This window comes from Microtus oregoni, unplaced genomic scaffold (assembly GCF_018167655.1).
Source record: "Microtus oregoni isolate MIOR12 unplaced genomic scaffold, Mior012 000001F_ref0000356, whole genome shotgun sequence".
NCBI classification, from domain to species: Eukaryota; Metazoa; Chordata; class Mammalia; order Rodentia; family Cricetidae; genus Microtus; species Microtus oregoni.
Window position 1 is genome coordinate 84,808,636 of NW_024543060.1, and position 22,682 is coordinate 84,831,317.

Consider the following 22,682-nt stretch of genomic DNA (forward strand, 5'->3'; position numbering starts at 1 on the left):
ATGGGAACAGTCAGTCTGTATATTTCAATAAACCAAGCCTTTTCACTGCCTCAATTCTCTCTGTAATTTATATAATTTTCTTCCCTGGACATGTTTATCAAATCGTTTATCATGACTCCCAGAGGAAGATAAGGGGATAATTTTATTTTAGAATAGTGTATCCTATAGTTCTGAGAGCTGAAAAGCCCACGGTTATTACTTATGCTCAGCCGTTCTCAATCAGAGCCAATTCTACCTCATCTTTGCAATCACTCCCTTTCTCCATGGCTCTGCATCTAATCAAAGAGTAGATCCTAACGCCGATTTCTCTTTATTGCTGCAAAAAACACTGAACAAGAGCAATCCAAGAAGGAAAGGGCTTGCTTTGGGCTAACAGTTCCAAGGTGTGGTCGATTGATCATCGTGGGGAAAGTTACAGCAGGGGCTGGACATAGCTGGTCATATTCCACTGGGACAGACAGCTGCTGCTGCCCAGGCCCCTTTCTTCTTTTCATTCTGTCCAAGAATCCAGCCCACCGAATGGTGCTGCCCACAGTTAGAGAGTGTCTTCCTACCTCACTAACTGAATCTAGAAACTCTCTCACAGACATGCCCGTGGTTTGTTTCCATGGTGGGTCTGAATCCTGTCCTGTTGACAGTTGAGATTAATGAGTTAATACAAATATGCATTGCTAAAAAAAAAAAAGATAAGGACAATTTAGAAACATGAAAATAACACCACTTTTACACAAAAGCAACAATAACTGGACTTTAATGTTTCCAAGATGGTGTCTAATCCTTAAATTTCCAAATGGTTCAACCTCTCTCTCTCTCTCTCTCTCTCTCTCTCTCTCTCTTTCTCTCACATACACACACACACACACACACACACACACACACACACACTTTAGACAAACTGAATGTGAGTTTGCCTGAGTAAAGAATGATTTGTAAGTTGGACAGCACCCAGAGCCAAAAACTGTCCAGGGGAACACTGCCCCACAGGATGGGGCGGGGAAGAGTTACAGACAGAGCGTGGAATGCTGCCTGGAGCCTGGCACTGCTTGTGTGGGCATGGCCCGATCAGCCCATAGCCTGTGACTGGCTGAAACTTAGCTGGTGTGGTTGGCTGAGGCCAATCTGTTTGTTACTAAATATACTCCAAAGTCTGACCTTCCAGGGTGTTTACCTGCTAAGCCGTGTTGCTGCTCTTTAAGAAGGGAGTCTGCTTATAGGGGCAGCCTCAATCCAGAGTGAGTTTCCTTTGGTGGATTTGTTTTACAGGTTGTTAAGTCGTGATTCACTCAGACAAGGTTCATTAGCCACTAGCTAATGGGGCCTTCTTTCTTATTACATTCTTCTAGCGTGTTTGTTACATTTAAAACGTTCCATATTTACTAATATAACATGGACTGCAGATGCTTGTTTGCATTTAGTAAGTCAGAGGAAGACAGAGAGCAGAAGGCTGGGTCCTCCAGTTAAGATCAGCATAGCAACCGGGGTAAATAGTGTAGCAGCCACGAGATGGGGTCCCCTGCCCCCCCCAGAAGGCATCTAGGCAAAAATGCATTAATATCTAAAACGATTAAAGAAGTAAGATTACAAAACTGAAGAATTCCCAGCAGGATGATAATGCAGATGGCAGTGCCAAGGCCATCAGTGACATTTCACAGTGCCACCGGGCTGTGGATCTTGCCTGATCCAGCCCTGGTTACAAACATCTGCCTTCCCAGAGGATCGCTGTGGGCGCTGTGCTCACGTGTCTACCGGCTCTCCTATTAGTTCTCATTACAAATAGAACCCAAGCTATATATTACTTGGCAAATCTAATTAAATAAGCATCAACTGAACCACACAATCTCGCCACGCAGAAATACCCACCGTTCTGGTCAGGAAGGGATCTTCAGTTCTAAGTCAAAGATCTAAATTGAGCTTCTTAAGTAGCAAGGGAAACTAGATGCTCAGAAAATTTAAAAGAAATCTGGGCTGCAGACAAGGCGTGATACAGGAAATGAGCGACGTGGCCAAAAACCTGATTTTCTCCATCTCTCGGATTAGACTTTCTCAGTTTCAAGCCTCATCACAGGTGTGTAACAGCCTTTACCTACAGGCCCTAGGATTACAAGTGTCTTCCTCACACCAAAGAAGGAAAATCCATCTATAACCCAGCTGTTCCTGGTGGGGCTAGGGTGAGTTATCTGGCTACCCTTGAATACACGATGGCAGAGGAACACGCTGTATGAACGCGCTTAGCCTAGCCTCTCATCAAGGTACAGTTGGCCTTCCCTAAATATGGGTCCTTCGGTAACAGCGGATCCTTTAGGAAGATGCAAGGAGGCGTGGGAGGGAGGTGACAGATGACATTCCATGGGTACCCTCTACACTTGCTTTTCTCTGATAAGACACAGTCATTCATTCCTAATTTGTACACACTTAGGGGAGAAGATGTTTTCAACTCTTCAAGCACAGACTCCGCAGACACCGCGAGCATTTGTTGAGTCATATAGAAAATGATTGAAAAGACCTTAAAGGCAGAAAACCCAAACATAAGAACGAGCCATTCCACCTGCCCTAAAAACCACAGTCTGTATTTGCGCAAATGTTCGACACTGTCGGTTGGCTGTGCAAACACGTAGCCCTCGGTTGTTCAAATATTTATCGTGTTTCCCTGCCCCCGCTTGTAACATGAAACAAAGAGCCATGTCAGCGTATGTCAAACTCCTAGAAAGAGAGAGTCGAAGGGCGGTTACCAACAGTTGGGACTGGGGTAGAGTAGCTAGAAACAAAGAAACGCCAATCAAGGGTACAGAGAATCCGTGAGATAAGAGAAATAACCTTTGGTGAGGAATTACACAGGACCGCGGCTGTAGTTAGTAGCAGATATTTTAAAACTGCATGAAGAACAGCGTCTGGGGTTATAGAGATGTCTCCGAAGTTAAGGGTATTTGTTGAGCTGGGCATTGTACCAGGCTTTTTCTTTGGGACCACCAATCAACTATCTCTCGGATTACAACACAGGGACTTATTAATTTTGAATGCTCCGCCTTAGCTTGGCTCTTTGCTGGTCACCTCTTTTAACTTAAATTAACCTGTGTCTCTTTCTCTACCCTTTTGCACCGGGGTTCATTGCCGTTCTTACTTCTGTATATCTTACTTTCACTGTTTCTCCTGCGTCTAGCTGGCTGGCATCTGCCTGGCTTCTTGCACTGGGCATGTCCCTGCCTCCTCTCGTTCCTCGCTTCCTTCTCTCCAGCCTAGATTTCTCCTCCTCTCTATTCTCTCTGCCTGCCAGCCTTGCCTATCCTTTCTCCTGGCTAGCTATTGGCCGTTCAGCTCTTTATTAGACCAATCAGGCGCCTTAGGCAGGCAAGGTGAAACAGATGCAGCATAAAAGTAACACATCTTTGCCTCGTTAATATTCCACAGCAGGGTATAATGATGCACGCCTTTAATCCCAGCACTCGGGAGACAGGAGGAGGAGGGTCTCTCTGTGAGTTCAAGGCCAGCCTGGTCTACAGAGTGAGTTTCAGGAAAGTCATAGTTATGTAGTAATAGCCTGTCTCATAAAACAGACAACAAAAAAAGTGCTTGTTGCTCTTCCAGAGATCAGAGACCAGGAGTTTGATTCTCAGCACTACCACAGTGGCTCATGAGCATCTGGAACTCCAGTGTCCAATACCCTCTTCTCTTCCGTGGGCACCAGGCACACGCACACACACACACACACACACACACACACACACACACACACGCTTTGTACATACTCACATGCAAGCAACACACCCATACACATACATACAATTTTAAAAGGATAGCATTTAAATATTCTCCCACAAAGGGTAAAGGGTTATGCCAATTACCTTGATCTAATCATTTCACCAGGTAACGACCCTATCCCATAAACATACACAGTTGTTGTCTCTATCAGTTCAGATTTTAGAAAAAGGCATCCTGACAATGCCAGCTTCTTAACATTTCCTTAGAAACGCTACAACCTACAGTACTTTAATTGGCTGGTTGGACTTGACACCACCCACTGATTTGATTTCTCATGAGGCTCTAAACTTTGTTTTACAGCGTTCAAGCATGTTAAGATGGCTTCTATTCTGTACGGCTCTCCAGCTTGCCCTGGATGTGGTATCTCCAGGTCTGCTGTCCAGAGGACATGGTGTCTACTCCTGCTTAGCTTTTAAGGAGTTTTGGGAATGGAGGCTGGGAAACAGAGGACGGAGGAACTGGAGCAAGAACAAGACCCTATCCCCAAGGCAAGCAACGCAAAGCAAAACAAAACAAAACACGTCCCTGTCCCAGGGAAATCTGTCAATAGATCAGTATCCGTTGAATGTGGTTTTCAACTGCCTTTGATAAACGTGCCCTGATCTGTCAGCCTTCTTTCTACCTTTTGGCCTTAAAACTGAAAGAAGGTTTATCAAAACCCATCTCTGGAGGTTGGAGAGATGGCTGAGTGGTTAAGAACACTGGTTGCTCTCTGGAGGATGGAGAGATGGCTGAGTGGTTAAGAGCACTGGTTGCTCTCCCAGAGGACCTGGCTTCAATTCCCAAGCCCACTTGGAGGCTCACAGGTATCTGGAACCCCAGCACCAGGGAATCTAATGCCCTCTTCTGACCCCCACAGGCACCAGACACACATGTAGTGCACAGCCATACACTCATATGCATAATAAAATAAGTAAAAATTCATCTCTCGGCTTTGTTCTACTGCACGGGCTTGAACTGCCTTGGATTGTACCCTTCCTACATTATGTTGTCTCCAGACTGGTAATTCATGGCAATTGTCCCAGGTCTGTGATCTTTTCCAGCACACGGAAATGTCTGGGCATTGCTGGCTATTTTTAACACTGCCGTTCTTCAGTTCAGTCCAAAGTTTTGGGGAGATGTCCCCCTCTTCTAGATCCTTCCCGCCCAGGAGACGACGCTACAGGTGAGGCAGGACTGGCTCTGAGCTCTCAGCATGACTGCCCCTCCCTCACTGCACACAGTTCCCCTGAAGCAGACACACAGCGTTGGTGACAGAACTTGGGAGCTCTCAAGGCTGTGGCTTCTGCTGGCTCACCTGGCGCTCCTAGGTGGCTATCAGGCCCCGTCTGCCGCTTCTCTCAGTCAGTCTCCAGTCAGGTGGAAACCTGAGTCGGGCCCTGGACAGCCACACGGGGACTGATATGCTGTTAGACAGTTCTCGATGCGGGCAGCACATCGGAATCATCTGGAGAGCTTTGAAACCACACAGGTTCTGGATCCGCAGTGCAAGTACGTTTTTATACATCATCATCATCATCATTATTATTATTAGGTTTGTGAAGTGATTCATTTAATGTCATGACGTCAAGGTCCCAAGAGGCTGCAGGAGGGAATTCCTTTTAAAAGTGAAATAACAGTCTGCGGCTTATCTGCCGCTGCAAGTCAATCCATCCCCTGCAGCAGAGGGTCTGCCACGCAGTACAGGGGACATGCTTGGCGCTCCACAAACCACATCTGATCCACTCAGCAGCCCCGTGAAGCCGCCGCTTTTACTGTCCTCATTGAACAGATGCAAAAAAATGAATCTCGACAATGTCAGGTAAGCCACCAGACACACACACACACACACACACACACACACACACACACACACGGAGGGCGGTGTGTTCTGGCCGAATTCAAAGAAATCCCTTTAGTCCTAGTACGCATTCTGCCACATAACCCAGGCCTCACCCTGATGGACGTGTTTAGACGAGAATGTTTGGGCTCACTTCACTCTTCAGGAGGTATTGGTATCCAACCTGGCCCCACTGCCTAGTTCCCACCAGCCCTTTGGCTATTGCTTTAGGTAGTTTTTAGACTATTTGTGCATGAATGTTTTGCATAAAGCTTGTTATATCTTTGCACCATGCACATACCTGGTGCCCAAGGAGGGCAGAAAAAAAAACCCCAAAAACACAGAATCCTCCGGAAGTCAAATTATGAATGATTGTGAGCCACCTTGTTGGAGCTGGGAATCGAACCTGGGTCCTCTGGAAGAGCAGCCAATGCTTTCAGCCACTGAGCCATCTCTCTAGCCCAGCAATTTTTTTTTATCTTAAAGGGTCTCTGTAGGAGGGCTTGGATGCCCAAAAGCTAGCCACAAGCCTCTCCCGTGTGCACATTCCCTCTGCCCACTGACCTCCTAACCTACCTGCCCTCTCTGCCATGTCCTTATTCTCTAATTTAATTGTCTACAGCTACCCTCAGATGGTCCAATGGTGACCCCCAGTTGTCTGTGAGTAACAGATGCCTGTTACAGCACCAACGAACCCCTCATCTCCACGCTAACTTCTACAAAGCTGTGTGTCTCTCACTGTGAGTATTAAGGGCTATGCCTATTCTGTTAAACCTATACATTGGATTGCACTATGGCTGCTGTTAAGTTTATCTGTATAAGTTTGGTTCATTATCTGAGGACTTCCACAAAACCAGAGGCCAAGCTGTCAGAGGTTTTTATTTTTCTGAGAGGGGGTCTTCCTCTGTAGTCCAGGACAGCCTGGAACTCACTATGTAGCCCAGATTGACCTTAAACCCACAGCAATTCTCCTGCTTCAGCCTTCTGAGTACTAGGATCATAGGCACAAGCCACCACTATTTGCCTTAATGAAGTATCTCTCTGAGACATCTACGACATCTGAAAGTTTATTAAAACATTTCTAAGTCACTAATACTATTTTCTACTCTAGATGTCATTCAGTTGGGCCTCAAGCCAGCAGGATTGGCATTCTCCGGCAAAAGCCACGCGTCAGGCTGTGCCTCTCTCACTTGACATTATTTTACGGGGTCTCATGATTACTTGATTGAAATTAAGATTCATGCTGGCTCCCGAGCCAGGTTGTCATAACTAACCTTCCTCGGGAATCCTGACCGGCTCCTACTGATGGCTTCATTCTGTGCTAATTGCTGTACTGCATTGAGAATCCATTATAAGCTATAAACGAAATGCCAAAAACAAACTACAAAAAAGAAAAGAGTGACATCACCCTTTCTAGCACTGTTTCTGTCCTCACAGCATCCCTGAACTTCCAGCAGTTGCTAGATCGTCGTCAGACCGAATTTTCCTAATTATCTTTTTTACCTAGCTGAGGTTTGTCTCTTTTTTTTTCTTGAAAATTTTATTTAGATAATTGTAGCTTTAAAGTCAGTTATAAGAAGCAACACAAAATGTTCCCAGGTGCTCTTTACCCATTTTCCTCCAGTGGTTTCCAGAACTGTATCTGGATGTGGACACTGGTACCATCCATCCATCTTGCTCACATTTCCTCAGTTTCAGTCATACTGACATTAGTGATCACACCTGAATACACACACACACACAGACAGGCAGACATGCATATATACACATACATATAAATATATATATATACTTACCTTACTAATACTGATATGAGTGATCATACATAAATATACACAAACACACACAGACACAGAGACAGGCAGACATGCACACATAAATGTATGTCTATGTATTTGTATATATATATATTTAATAATACTGATGTGAGTAATCACACACAGAGATAGGCAAACACGCATACACACACACACAGACACAGAGACAGGCAGACATACATACTTACACATGCATATATGTATATATGTATTTGTATTTATATATATATATATATATTTACTAACACTGATATGAGTGATCACACATGAATACACACAAACACACACACAGACACAGAAACAGTCAGACATGCATACATATATGCACACATATATGTATGTCTATGTATTTGTATATATATCTTTACTAATACTGATGTGAGTGATCACACACAGAGATAGGCAAACATGCATAAACACACACATACACATATATAAATATATATCAGACAGGGTTTCACTATACAGTACTGATTGTCCTGGAACTCACTATGTAGACCAGGCTAGTCTCAGACTCAGAGAAATCGGCCTGCCTTTGCTTCCTGAGGATGAAAGGCGCGCACCACCCACTGCAGGCGAGACCTTACCGCACCGTGGAACTGCGCCCTGGTCCAGACCCAGCAGTCCACTCTCACTGCCTCTTTGTTAATATCTTTCACTTTAGCTGGGCATGTCGGGGTAGACCTGAAATCCAAGAGGAGGAAGCAGTGGCAGGAGGATAAGGCCAGCCTGGGCTATCGAGCAGGACTGTGTCTTAACAAACCAGAACAAAATGGACCAGAACAGAACAACAGAAAACCTAAAATAACCAAAGGAATGAACATGGTTTATTCTGCTGTTTTTGGTGTTGACATCAACTGTAATAGACGAAAGGGGGAAGGAAACAAAGGGTTGAGAGGCCACACTTCTGCTGGACTGTTTGTTGACCTTCTGAGCATTTCCTTAGACTGCAAATACCACTTTCCAAGCGTACTACTGTTTTCTTTAGACTAAGAAGTGCTTAGGTTTCTCTGGTTTATAAACCCTTCTATAATTTCTTTGGAACAGAGCTTAATAAATGAGTGGACAGGTTTTCTTTTTTCCTTCCAAATGTATACCAAAGGCAGTTTCTCTCAATTACAAGTGTTTCTAGAACATCTTTCCCTTGAATGTTAAATGCCATAGCATACATAGCTACTTGAATATATTAAAATACCAATCTTCGGAGTAGACTAGCCGATAAATAAGATTGCATTCTACACCACTTTGGGAGCTAAAGTGGCTACTATCTTGCCCTTCTAATGACCACACGTTGTGGGTGACTCCTCCAAGCGCTGACTTTGTTAGCAGGCAGACAGGAAATGGAGCTTTATGGGTCAGCCTGTGTCTCTGTCACAACTTTCCAGCTCTTCTAGGGCAGGACAATTTAATGGCGGTGTAAATTATGTCAAAAGGATTTGATACAAACAGGTGTTAGCTGTAGTTGGCTAAATCTTGGTCTGAGGAAATCATGGTAACCCCATTTCCTCAAATGGTTAATACATGGGTGTGTGATACAATCCCAGTGAATGGAATGTGGACCAGTCCCAGTAGATGGCATCTGACCCAATTCCAGTGGATGCCAGGCGGTCCAATCCCAATGGATGGTGTGTGACCTAATCCTGGGGATAGAATATGAGCCAATCCCAGGGGATGCTGTGGGAGCCAGTCCTAGTGGACAGTGTATGAGCCGAGTCTCCGGAAGGTTCCCAGGAGAGATGACCTCTTTCAGGCTAGTAGAAGAGCTAACCCTTCTCCGTCCCTTTGGGTATTATCAAATCTGGATGTTATTATCATAGCTGGGATTGCTGGTGCCATCGTGCTTTGTCCTGCAGATGTGGCTATCAAACACAGGAGGGCAGAGCCCTGAGAAACACAGAGAAGTCAGAAGCTTGTATACTGCGCCTGGGGCCCACTTCACTTCTTAGGCAAAACAAAAACACAACAAACAAAATGTTCCTTAAGGCAATGGTTTAGCCGAAAAGCATCTTAATTACAACATCATCATCCCTGATCTAGCACTTACCAAGCACGTCACAGGGGACAGATGTCCAGTAAAATAGCATTTGTGGGGCTGGCCAGCAACCTGAACCCCAAACGCCAGCAAAATGAGAATTCTTCCCACTGCAAACAAGCCAACGCCTCTTAAAATACCACACACACACACACACACACACACACACACTTTTTTTTTGCTCAAAAAATTAACTGAGAAATACCAGTGAGAGAAGAATAATAGCAAACCTATACTTATTTAATATGAATAGAAAGCAAGATTGATAATATTTCATTTCCCCTAAATTGGCGTGTTCCGTCTGCTCCTCTCCTCGCAGCTTTCCCCCTCTTGCTTGCAGCCTCTCCCTGGCTGCCCCGCTAACGCGTGCCGCATGCAAATGTGCGGAGCCTCATCAGTCGTATTAGGCGCGGTTCCAACTGGCCACCCCACATGAACACAATTAAAAGTTAAACATCAATTAAAATTCACGGAATCCATTTAGCTTCCTGAAAAAGCATTAAATAACTGAACACATTTGGGGCACAAATTAATCTCCATCGCTTTCCCTAGGACTCTGTAGTCATCAAACAGACTAGGCCTGGTTTAGACTTTTAATTCACTCAGTCCCTGCTGAGGAGGTAATGAAACACAAGGCCAGGACACCAGTAAGAAGGAAGGGCCACGCGGATCGAGTGGTCTGTCTGCGATAGGGGTACCAAAGCTCTACGATTGTTATCGTTCGGATAGGAAATGTGCCCTATGGGCTTCCACATTGTTCTTTCGCTGGCAGCGATATTTTATGGGGTTCTAGAAGCTTCTTCCTCATTGGAAGAAGTAGGGTCTCTGAATGTGATGCCTGATCTTGATCCTTTCCTTGCTCTCCCATTTCTTGTCTGCATGGGGCAAGCAGCCTCTCCCTCCTCACTCTCCCACCTCTGGGACGCACAGCCTCACCTCAGACTCCAGATAATGGAGCTGGCCATCCACAGGCCGAGAACTCTGAAATTCTGAACCAGAATGAACAATTCCCTCTGTAAACCGCTCTCACGGAGCTTTGGTCACGACTATGGAAGGTTAATGACTACAGAAAGAAGGTGAACCCTGCCTGGGGTGGGGTGCATGCATGTGTACGTGTGTGTATGTGTGTGTGTGTGTGTGTGTGTGTGCACGCACGTGCGCGCATCATATCTTTTTGGGACCCTGTGCTGCTGTGCTCATCAGTTTCAAGGTTCAGTCAGCATTTCAAGTGGTGGCGATACATTCCAAAGAGAAAACGTCATTTTCTTCCCAGCTTCCCCTCAGTCTTCCACTTCCACATATGTTCTCGATTCTACTCCACAGCATCACCCTGCTTTTTGTTGGGGGTGGGGGGGGGTTGGTTTGTTTGAATACTTCCTTGTTTTTCTCTGTATCCTCAGACCTATCCACCACCAACAGCCCAATCTTTTACAAACTAAGTATAATTTCTTTGCTCACTCCCCACTGCACTTTAAAACTATTAACTATTAATGTGTGTGTGTGTGTGTGAGAGAGAGAGAGAGAGAGAGAGAAAGTTTGTGTCTGTGTGTGAGAGAGTAAGAGTGTGTGTGTAAGTGAGAAAGAGTGTGTGTGTGTGTGTGTGTGAGAGAGAGAGAGAGAGAAAGAGAGAGAGTATGTGAGAGAGAGACAAAGAGAGACAAAGTGTGTGTGTGTGTGTGTGTGTGTGTGAGAGAGAGAGAGAGAGAGAGAGAGAGAGAGAGGGAGAGAATGTGAGAGAAAGACAAAGAGAGAGAGAGAGAGAGAGAGAGAGAGAGAGAGAGAGGTGGCCAGAGGCCAACGTCAGGCTCAATTGCTTCCCCACTCTATTTCGGCAAGGTCTCTCCCCTTCACCTAAAACCTACCCCTTTGGCTAAACTATTTTGCCAGAGACTCCAGGCACCAGCCTGTCTGCCACGCTAGCACTGGGGTTACAGACACACACCGCCACAATCAGCTTTTTATGAGGGTGCTGGGGATCTGACCTCGAGTCCTGAAGCTTGAAAGACCAGCACTTTATTGACTGAGCCATCTCCCACCATCACCCCCAACTGCACTATAGAACTAGAAACCAGAATCTGTTTCCTACTGTAAAAACAAAACCAAACCCCACAGTTTAGCAGCTGAACACGTCATAAATCTAACCTTTTACAGTGCTGGAGAGCAGTCTGAAACCAAAGCACTGTCAGGGCTGTGTTTTCTCATGCAGCTCTCAACCTTCCTAAGGCTGAGGCTCCTTAATAGAGTTCCTCAAGTTGTGGTGACCCCAATTATATATTTATTTCATTGTTTTGCCATTGTTATGAATCATAATTAAATATCTAATATACGGCCCCGAGATTGAGAACAACTGTTCTGGAGGCTTCCAGGGAGAACACATTTTCTTATTTTTTGGCTTCTGGAGGCTGTCTGCATCTTTGGACTCATGGCTCCTCCTCACCTCCTCTTATTCTGACCCTCTTTATAGGCCTCCTCTGCACCTCACCTCATCACATCAGTGAGGCTGCTTTCACTGGGCAAGAGAACATTCTTGGAGGTTCTAGGGACATGGAGTGGGGTGGGGATAGCCAGGCAGTCACAAAACCAAACCAACACCACGCAAAACCCAAACACTTCCTCACTGTGCCTTAGCTGGTTTATGTGGATAGGGCTGGCTTGGCTCAGCCTTGAGGAGTTCCCAGCCCCAGCTCTCCCTCCGCTGACCTCCTCCTGCTACAGCCTCCATCTTTTTCCCTGTGCCCCGACCATTTGCTCATCGGTCTTCTAAGAACAGCCTTCCTCCAGTAGCTCTCCCGGCTGGTCCATGACTGCAAGGCCCACAGTCCTATTCTTAGTGTCATCTGAGGTCATCTCGCATCAGTGAGTGGACTCGGGGGCAGAGTCCAGTCTGTCCTGTTCCAGCATTGCTGGATCAATGACCAATTGTGGCCGCTGAGTATTTGTTGGAGGAATAAACTGTCTGATAAATGCTTCCGATTTTCCAAAAGCACACCCCCACAAGCTGTTTGATTTCCTAATCCATACGTTTATGTAAATACTCTTTAAAACACATCAGTATTTTCAGCCTGCATCAGTAGCGGGGATGACATTAAATGAGACGAAATGCATTAAAAACAACTATAAAGCCTACAACAGAGTGAGGGAGGGAAGAGGAGGTGGAGTGGGGGATAGAGCCGAGAAAATTATGGATCACATAATTACTATGTATGAAGACTTACAGGCATTGATTACAGATGATTCTAAACTCAATGTGACTTTTAGTGGGAAAAAGGCTTCCAACAAGGAGACCTTCATGCTGGAGGTGTTAAAGCAAAGAGGAAAACTGATTCTTAGATTCTCTCTGTGTGTGTCTGTGTCTCTGTCTACGTGTGTGTGTGTGTGTGTGTGTGTGTGTTTGTGTGTGTGTGTGTGCAGGTGCCTGTGCATGTACACGGGAGGGTATATGTATCTGTGTGTCTGTGTGTCGGTCAGAGACTGACATTAGGCGTCTTCCTCTACCACTGTCTACTGTAGTAGAGACTGAGCCTTCCCCTAAACCTAGAGCTCACCCATTGGCTGGGCTGGCTGGCCAGTGATCTCTAGGGCTCCGCCTATACCCACCTCCCTCCTGCTACCCCAGTGCTGAGGTTAAGGGTGTGTGTCATTATTCTTGGCCTTTTATGCTGAGATCCACACTGGGGAGCTCACACTGTATAGCAAGCACTTTACCAACTGAGCCATCTCTCCAGTCTCCTTGGATATACTTTAAAAACAGACACATAATTATTGTAGGTACATACGGGCAATTATTCAAGGTCTATATACAATGTATAATGACCAAGTCAGAGTGATAACATTTCTTTCCCCTCAGATATTTATCATCACTTTGAACACGAGAATGACCTTTGAATTCTTTTCTGTTGCGAGCTCTTTTATGAACTATGTAGAGGTTGATTGACAGCTCTGGTCACGGTGCTGCAGAACCCTGGAACTGACTCTGCCTATCAGTATTTGGTACCAAGAGCCATCCCATCTCCCTCCACCCTTCCAAGACTCCTATACCTTATTCTGTATAACACTTTCAGTATTCCCACATGAGAGCATGAAGTGTTATTCTCTGTGTGGTTTGTTTCTCTTAACATAAAGCCCTCCAGTTCAATCGGATATAGGATATACTTTATTAACAAACTATCCTGCACTACCCAGGACAGCCTATGAGCTAGAGGCTGTAGTGAGAGAGCTCTATGTAAAATACCCACTTCAGTGTTCAAAGTCTTACTATGGAACAGGCACTGTTACCACAGAGAGCCGTAGATGAAATAACCTAACTTGCTCAAGTCTATAGAGCAGATATGTGTAACCAGGAGGATTCCAGACTTTGGGGCCTCAGTGTTACACCTACCGAAGACCCCACTCTACCCGTTTTAATTCGTTATTCTGGCTACAACTAAGAGTTCATAAGAAAGCATCAGTCTGCTCTTCAGAGACTGTGGAGTTAACAGGCTGAAGGGCCCTGTGCTCCAGGGCATGCGCATAACCCAAGAGCCAGAAATGAAGTTCAGTGTATTGTTGTGGAGTCATCCTGTACACTGTGAATATATGCTACTCTCATTGGCTAATAAAGAACTGACTGGCTGGTAGCCAGGCAGGAAGTATAGGTGAGACAGCCACACTGAGAATGCTGGGAGGAAGAAGGGCGGAGTCAGCAGAATTGCCATGAGACACAGAGGAAGCAAGACATGCTGGAAAACAGGTAAAGCCATGAGTCACGTGGCAATACATAGATGAATAGAAATGGGTTAATTTAAGTTGTAAGAGCTAGTTAATAATAAGCCTGAGCTATTGGCCAAGCATTTGTAATCAATATTGAGTCTCTGTGTTGGTTATTTGGGAATTGGTGAGTAGGACAGAAACTTCTGCCTACAGCATATTACTACAGAACGTGCTACTTAACTTCAGAATTATGACCACGCCCCAGGAATCTCGGCTTTATTTTCAGGTATCTGACTCTTCTTCTGCTTCGTGTCCAGTAAGTGTAGACCTTGTCTCAGTTCCTCTGCTAGCTCTCTTCATAATTACTTCATTTCAAAATTAAAGACATATACTTTATTTCAAAAATAAAGATAAGCTACTCCAACACTGCAAAGACATCTAGTCAAAAGTAGGTCTCCTTCCAATTCCATTCTAGATGTCCTTTACTACAAACAACAGTTGTCAAACATGGATATGCATGTGCGCATACATACATGCACACCTGTGCGTGTGCACACACATGCACACCTGTGCGCGTGCACACACATGTACACCTGTGCGTGCGCACACACGCACACACACAGAGGCTAGATGGTTTACTTCAGATAGTGGAATAAGACAACTGGATGTCTGGAGACCATGGCAGAGGCTTTTACAAAGTTTCTCAGAAATCCTAATTGGATCCCAAATGTGTTCCATGGCAACTGGAAGAACTTATGAAATATTTAAGGGAGGACGGACAGGGCAAATTCGAGGTCCTGGCTGCAGCAAGAGGGACTGCTGGAGCCATGGTCATGGTGAGGTCACCCAGCTATGAGAGAAGAGACAGCGCTGCCTTGTCCTCGGGAACTGGCAGAGGAAGCCCTGTCATGGGCACCAGCATTCCCGCATGGACACCAGAGGACAGCCCCTTCTGACCTGTTTTTATCTGGAGATAAAAGTATGCATCCTTGTATACTTGGTTTTCCATTCCTGTTACCCTACTCTGATGTCTCATACGTGTGTGTCCTGCTATCTGGTGGCATCTGCCATCCATTTAAAGATTGAAATTCGGCTGGTTTCATATATAAGGGCCCAGTCCCTACCCCGCACTATTGGCCCATTTTCTTAAATCGGGATATGCAGCCACCTGCATGCAGTCAGGCTGTGTTTGAGCAGCATAACAAGCAGAGGACTGAAATAGGCAAATGCTGTTCACTTTGCTGGCTTGTGCATCTACCCAGAGAAGAGTAGCCCGCCTAGCCTTGGACCCAGAAGAGAAACGCGAGTGGCACACACCAGCTCCCACGGACTCGTAGACACACAAGAGAGAAACAAAGTTTATCCACTGTGTGCCATCAAGGTCTGGGGGCTGTCATGCAGCACGTGATCCTGTAATTCCCACCGAAGGATTCAACAGAATATTTGGATTTTAAAGAAACTTTCATCCGTCGGACAGATGCATACATGTGTAACTATCTCCTCTAGTTACCTGCTGGCCCTTCTGTGTTGGTCTCTACCGTGTTCCAGGAAGCAAACATTGATGGACAGCTCTCCTGGCAGCTTAGACGCCGCACCATGTGTTCTGAGGTTGTGGGTTACAGGAACCGGCCAAAGACGCAAACCCTGATGGACAGCTCTCTTGGCAGCTAAGACGCCACACCATATGCTCTGAGGTTGGAGGTCACCTGGAGCTGGCCAAATCCAGCCAGCTGCCTGTTTTCACATGATCTACGATCTAAGATGCTTTTTTAAAGGACAGGAAGAAAAAGAGGTCCATTTCACGGGATGTGAAAATTACATGAAATTCAAATTTCAGTGCTTACAATGAAACTTTATTGCCATGCAGTTTCCCCCACTCATTTGCATATCGTCTACGGCCGCTTTTGTACCGCAGCTGCTGGGATGAATATCTGCATCCGAAACCACACATCCACAGAGCCTAAAGTATGTACGTCTTGACTGCTGCTATGGTTTGGGTAAGCGTCTCCCCAAGGTCTGCGTGTTAAGGGTTTGGCCCCAGTCCCTGGCACTCTTGGGAGGAGATGAATCCTTAAGAGGCAGAACCCAAGCTGAAAATGTTTTTGGTCATATAAGGCATGCCCCTGAGAGGAACAATGGGACCCTGCCCCATCTCTTCCCCCTCTGTTCCCTAGATCCCTTGAAGGGATCAGGTGGTTGGTTGCCCTAGGTATTCCAGCCAGAATGTTCTTTTGGTCTTCCAAATCCAGGAAGCCCAACCAGCCATGCATGAAAACTTACAAAGTCAGGCATTGTAGAAGTCTTTTCTCTTCTTATTTGAATATCTCAGGTGTTTGGTTGGCGCGGTGGGAAATCAACATACCCGCTATAGGAAAAACTCACTGGCCCTTGACTAGGAAACCTGCCTCTGTCTCCGCCATAACTTGCAAAGTGTTTGAGTCGAGGCTGAGAACATGGTGAGTCTAGACTAAGCACAGTTTTCCGGGTCATTTATCTCACTCACCGGAACCACGGAAAGCTAGAATCTGAGCTAATAAACACTGCAGAAAGCAAGGCTCTCTCACACCCTCTCAGGAAAAACGGGGCACTTGGATTTGGGCACTTTAAAGTAAGTTAAAGGTCTCAAAAGTAAGGAAGGAAGGGAGAGAGGGAGGGAGGGAGGGAGGGAGGGAGGGAGGGGGGAGGGAGGGAGGGAGGGAGGGAGGAGGGAGGTTGGTTACAGGTAAGTTACCATTCACACTTAATGGCTATTGTGCCATTTCCATGAGGCTAGCATCACTAAGCATTGTCATCACTGAAACAGAAGCATCAAGCTGTAAGCAAGAACAGGACCAAGCAGGGTGTAGAGGAAATGGCCAGGAGCATGCCAGCATCCCGCCTGTGAAATGCAAGCAGCAGTCAGAGCTCCATATGAACAAGGCATTCAATGGCCAATTCAAGTCTCCCAGGGGCACCTCAGGCATCCCTGAAAGACAGTAGCATCCCCTTCAGTGGTGGCTATGCTATGCTCTCTCAGTTTGCCAGGGAGAGGTAGGGATCGCCTTATGACAGTTGGGGCTCATTTTGGAAGGCAAAGTATGTGTCCTCTTGGTCAATAAAGTGCAGTGCTATTCCTCTGCCAGAGGCCATTGGTAGCATTGCATTTTAGTAATGTCATCTGGACATGACCTTGAGAAACTTACTTTAGTCAATTAGTCTAATTCTAAAGCCTGTTTTGGCAAGCACTGCTCGGCTACCTCAGCCTGTTTTAATGGAAATCCCCTTTCCATGGGCTGATTTCTACTCTGATTAATACTGCAGAAAGGGGGGGGGGTCGTAGAGATGATTACTACAGAAGAAGGGGGACAACTGAGCTGCCTACTACAGAAGAGGGGGGACAACAGAGCTGCATACCCGCAAAGCTTATCAAGACTGGTAGACATAGGTCAAGGCTGAACTTTTTGGGGTCACCATGGAAAACTCAAGGACTTTGTTCTCCATATGCCAGCAATCCTTTAATGATTTTTAAGACATCACTTCAAAGAGCATTGAATCATTAGGCAGCTGTGGCTGTCCATGCTCTAAATCTTTGTTCTTGTCTCTGTTATGTGCATGAGCCCCTTGTGAGCACTCAGAACCTTCCTTTCCCCATAAATACACATATGACCACACATCTAAGAAATGGGTCTCCTAGACTCCTAGTGTAAGGCCAAGGATCCCAAAGTAAGAAATCTTACTGGAGTGTGGATAAACCTTGAAGAAGCTCTAGAATGGGCCAGGAGCACTGTGGTAGTTTGAATGTCATTGGCCTCCATAAGCTCATGGGGAGAGGCACTATTAGGAGGTGTGACTTTGTTGGAATAGGAAAGGTATAATATTCCTTTGTTGGAACAGGTATGGCCTTGTTGGAGGAAGTATGTCACTGTGGAGGCGGGCTTTGAGGTCTCATATGTATTCAAGCCACACCCCCAGTGTCTCAGACCACTTCCTGTTGCTTGCTGGTCAAGATGTGGGACCCTCAGCTTCTTCTCCAGCACCAGGTCTGCCTGCATGCCCCACTATGATGATGATGGACTAAACCTCTGAAAATGTAAACTTCTCCAATTAAACATTTTTCCTTTATAAGAGTCGCCATGGTCATAGTGTCTCTTCACAGCAATAGAAGCCCTAACTAGGACAAGCCCCCAAGTGGCTTTTCTCCCCCTTCTTCCAGATTCACTAGGATGCACACAGTCTGTGACAACTGCCCTCCCTTTGTGAAGTATGCAGGGAACTATAGTTAACCAGGGTTTTCTCAATACAAAAAAAAAAAAAAAAAAGACTGGCTTGGTAGTGCCCACCCCAACACTTGGGAAGTAGAGTCAGGCAGATCTCTGTGAGTTCAAGGCCAACTTGATCTACAAATCGAGTTCCAGGAAAGCCATCACACTTAACCCAGAGAAACTCTGTTTTGAAAAACAGACAAACAAAAAAGAAAACTAATTTTAAAATTATAATTTAATTTAGTCCGTCCCCAGAGAAAGAATGCAAGTATTTGAATAGATACCAATAATTCACTATTGCAATATTGTGTGTGTGTGTGCTGTCTGTTTATGTGGGTCTTCTCCTGGGAGTCAAATCACAATGTCTGCATCTTCCATGTTCTGGCTTACCTGCCTGCAATGAATTCACACAGATACGAGCCAGCCTGGAGTCCTCTAGGCAAGCGGGTTGAGCAGTCAGGAAGCAGTTTTCAGGGCCATGGTCACGGTGAAGACACTTGCCCACATGGAAGCCTTCTCAGCCATTTTGGACAGTTCCGATCCCTTCTTCTGCCTCTTATCAGCTAAGCTTCCATAAACCCCACCTCACTGTGGGGCCCAGCAGGGATTACTAGCTGCCCTGTAGCTTTTATCTTTCCTCCTCCCCAGCAGCAGGGAGGAGAGCTCAAAATGTGTCAGAATTACAAACCAAAGGCAAAGGATTCCCAAGGGGCGAATCCCTGTCTCCAGAGCACCAAGACCGTCCTACACAAAACAGAAAACACGAATCTCAGGCTCTCCTGAAATTTCTCTTGCTTTTTTTTTTCTGGGTTGAAAATATAAAAACGGTAAGTATCTGCCAACTGCCAGATCTGACCATGAGAGAAAATCAAATAGTAAATAAAAGAAAATGAAAACCGAATCAGGAAATGCAGCTGAGTGAGGGAAACACACACACACACACACACACACACACACCATGCACACACACACACACACACCATGCACTCACACACACACATACACACACCATGCACACACACACACACCATGCACTCACACACACACACACACCATGCACTCACACACACACACCATGCACTCACACACATACACACCATGTACACACACACCATGCACTCACACACACACACCATGCACACACACACCGTGCACTCACACACACACACCATGCACACACACACACACCGTGCACACACACACACACACCATGCACTCACACACACACACCATGCATTCACACACACACACCATGCACACACACACCGTGCACTCACACACACACCCCATGCACACACACACACCACGCACACACACACACACACCACGCACACACACACACACACACACCATGCACACACACACACCATGCACACACACACTCACACACACACACGTGCACACACAGACGCAGGTGCATACACATAAACAATCACACTCGGCGGTGCCACCCTTCCTGAGTTTCTGAGACAGACACGATTGTTTTGGGGGAGCAGTTCCAAACAGTGCAGGAATTCCTGGAAGTTCAATTAAGGAGAGGACAGCGTCACTGCCCGGGGTCAACCAACACTGCTTCTATTTCTAGGCATGTGTATACACAGACACACAGACACTCACAAACAATCCCGGTGACCTGTGGCGGCAGCAGTTGCCCAGGTAAGCCAGTCCCTAGCTTACTTTCCCAGATCTGATTTCTTTTCCAGTCGCCTCTGAGGCCAACAGAATGACTGGCACAATAAATAAAACAACAAGGCTGTTTTTATTGGGCAGCAGAGTGGCCCAAATCCCGACTCGCCTTTTCAGACGTACAACCTTTAAAACTTTTGAAGGCCTTTGCTGTCCCCTAAGGCTAAGTCCACAGTTTCCCGAGCTGGCCTACGAGCAGGATGGACCGCTTTCTTTAATAGTCCAAACAGGGACGTTGGAGAATGAAAGACGGAGGTACCAAGAATCCTGTGACAGCAGCCATAGGCCAGGGCTGAGAGACCAGACTGTAGGTCGTTCCTCAAGTGCCCACTTAGGTAGCCATTCCTGCTCTTCACTCCTGTCCTTTGCTGTTCCTCTTCTCAGGCCATACTTTTATTCTTTGGAAACAGGAGAGAGGCACACCCTTCTGATGCTCCTCCCTCCCAGAGCACGTTGAGAGACCCCATCACACCCGCAGTGTCTTGTTCTGTGACTGCAGCTTTCGGCTTCAGATGCGCAAAGTCCCACTCAGCAAATAAACTCCCAGGCTTTGTTCATTGGCAGCCAGACCCTCAGCCCCTACTGCGTTGGTCAGGTATGACCAGCTCTGGATTTGGCGACTTCAGCGCCACTTTCAGATGCTCTCCTGAAGGCCTCTGACCTGGGTCTGCCACATGGGTCTAATGCTATCCTTAGGTGCTCAGAGAGTGTCTGTCGCCAAGGCAGAGGCTATAATGCATTTATCCGGGGACATTGGAGGGTGAGACACACAGGCAGGTGCACACGCACACGCACCAGGTTCCAGACCCTCCTCAGCAACTTTGAGCTCAGAAGCAGCCAATTTCAGAATTCTTCATTTGAAATGGGCAGTATTATGCAATATTGCTGGAGGTAAGGAGGGCTGGTATCACGCCCTATAACCCACCACACTGCCATTTCTTCAGCAGAAATGTGTAAATATTTGGACCTAGGAACTAAACAAGGCCCTGAAACCATCTCGCATCCCTTCAGGCCGGGCCCTGCAAAGCCTTTCATTCAGATCAGGTTGGAATTTCTACCAACGTGAAGAAGAAACGTGGGTTTTCAAGAGCTCTGGATTTTAGAATTGCAGAATGTTGAACTGTGGATTGGTAGCAATGGACATTACCTAGACATGATTGATGCCCCTGGCAGGGTTCCACGTTTATAGTACATCATGCAGGGCACAGTGTACATCCTAGGTCTGCCACATTCACACATACTTGTGTAATACATATAGCACATGCAAAATCTCAGTCCTCGAAACAATCCCACAAGGCACCACTGCCGTCTCCAGATAAGGAAATAAGGCAGAGTGTTCAATGACCACATGGAGAGGAGATGTCAGATCTTAAACCCGATGATGAAATAATAAACTGTGAGCATGTATGTGCTACCCAGAGAGGGGCGGGCAGATGCAGCTGGACACACATTTGCTAAGGTGGTCTGGTCGGTCCTGCGGAACTGCCTGACTCCGCGGCTCCTTGCCAGCATTTCTTCTGATAGCCTTGGTGTCTACAGGCAGAGCACTAAGGTGGGGACTTCCTGCCCAGTCACAGACAGCTAGGAGAAGACAGCTTCAGACCGAAATCATGGCCACCACAATCCCCTGGGGGAGTTGGGACCAGGAAACACAGTCATTCTCGTCCACAGTGCCTGGACTACAAAATGTAAATGAGGCCCAGAGAGAATTATAGGACAGCCACACCGCTCCAACAGTTGCGGGGGAGAGCAACATCAGAACACCGAGCGCTGGCACCCGAGGAACATGAGGGTACAGCAGAGACCGTACAGCACACTGGCCTTCAACCCATTAGTGATGGGAACTGAAGCGGAACAGAAATTAATTTTACATGAGCTGCTTGAGTTGAACTCCAACAAATTCGTATCCTGAAACCGAACCATTGTGAAGAGCCATCAGTATAAACACTGAAGATAGGACTAACGTCTCTGTATGCATAGCCAGCTCGGCCACCCAGGCTCCTGATTGTGCTCCGCAGATTAACATGATCTGCGTACATATTAGACGTGATTGATTAAATTGCTCAAGTGGAAAAAAAACTAGTAGAAGAGGGTGGCTTTTCAGAATACAATCCCACCAATAGCTTGCCCCTCTGCTCCAAGCCAAGGTTATCTAACGAGAGCTGCCTCTGGCAGAAGGCGCCTTTCAGGTCAGAGAATGGATGCATCTGGACGTCAAGAGTGAACAGAGCCCTGTGGAGGGGATTTTTCACAGCCAGACGCAGGACAAGCTATCCGTGGCCTTCTGGTGGGAACACGGAGAACCAGAGAGGGGAGGGTCACTCACCTTTACCCCTTCTTTTCTCATTAACATCATCCCCCTTCCACTCAGGACACTAACACGCCTCGTTCAGTCCACTCTTCTTGGCTTTCTTGAAGTCACAGGCGGCCATGTAGGATGACTCTGGTGAAAAGGAAAACCCAAACAAAAGTCTTTCTTATCATTTCTTAGTGAAAGAAAATAACAGTTGATAAGGAAAACCCTTCCCATACCCTTCAACACAGACCTGATGACTGGGCCTTAAGCCACCTGGTATCGCCATGGCAACAGAAGCCAGCGTGTTGAGTGGTTCTGATGAGGACGTGAACTAGCCTACATCTAG

At 46.3% G+C, this 22,682-nt stretch overlaps 1 protein-coding gene across 1 annotated transcript in view; it reads right to left on the reverse strand.

Annotated features, from left to right (window-relative positions):
* Tmcc3 (transmembrane and coiled-coil domain family 3) overlaps window positions 1–22,479 on the reverse strand; it is a 152,263-nt gene extending 129,784 nt beyond the window's left edge. The window contains exon 1 of the mRNA XM_041667427.1: window positions 22,367–22,479. Within this exon, the coding sequence (XP_041523361.1) occupies window positions 22,367–22,396 (30 nt within the window). The 5' untranslated portion in view covers window positions 22,397–22,479. The remainder of the gene's footprint in view (window positions 1–22,366) is intronic.
* Window positions 22,480–22,682: the final 203 nt, after the last annotated feature.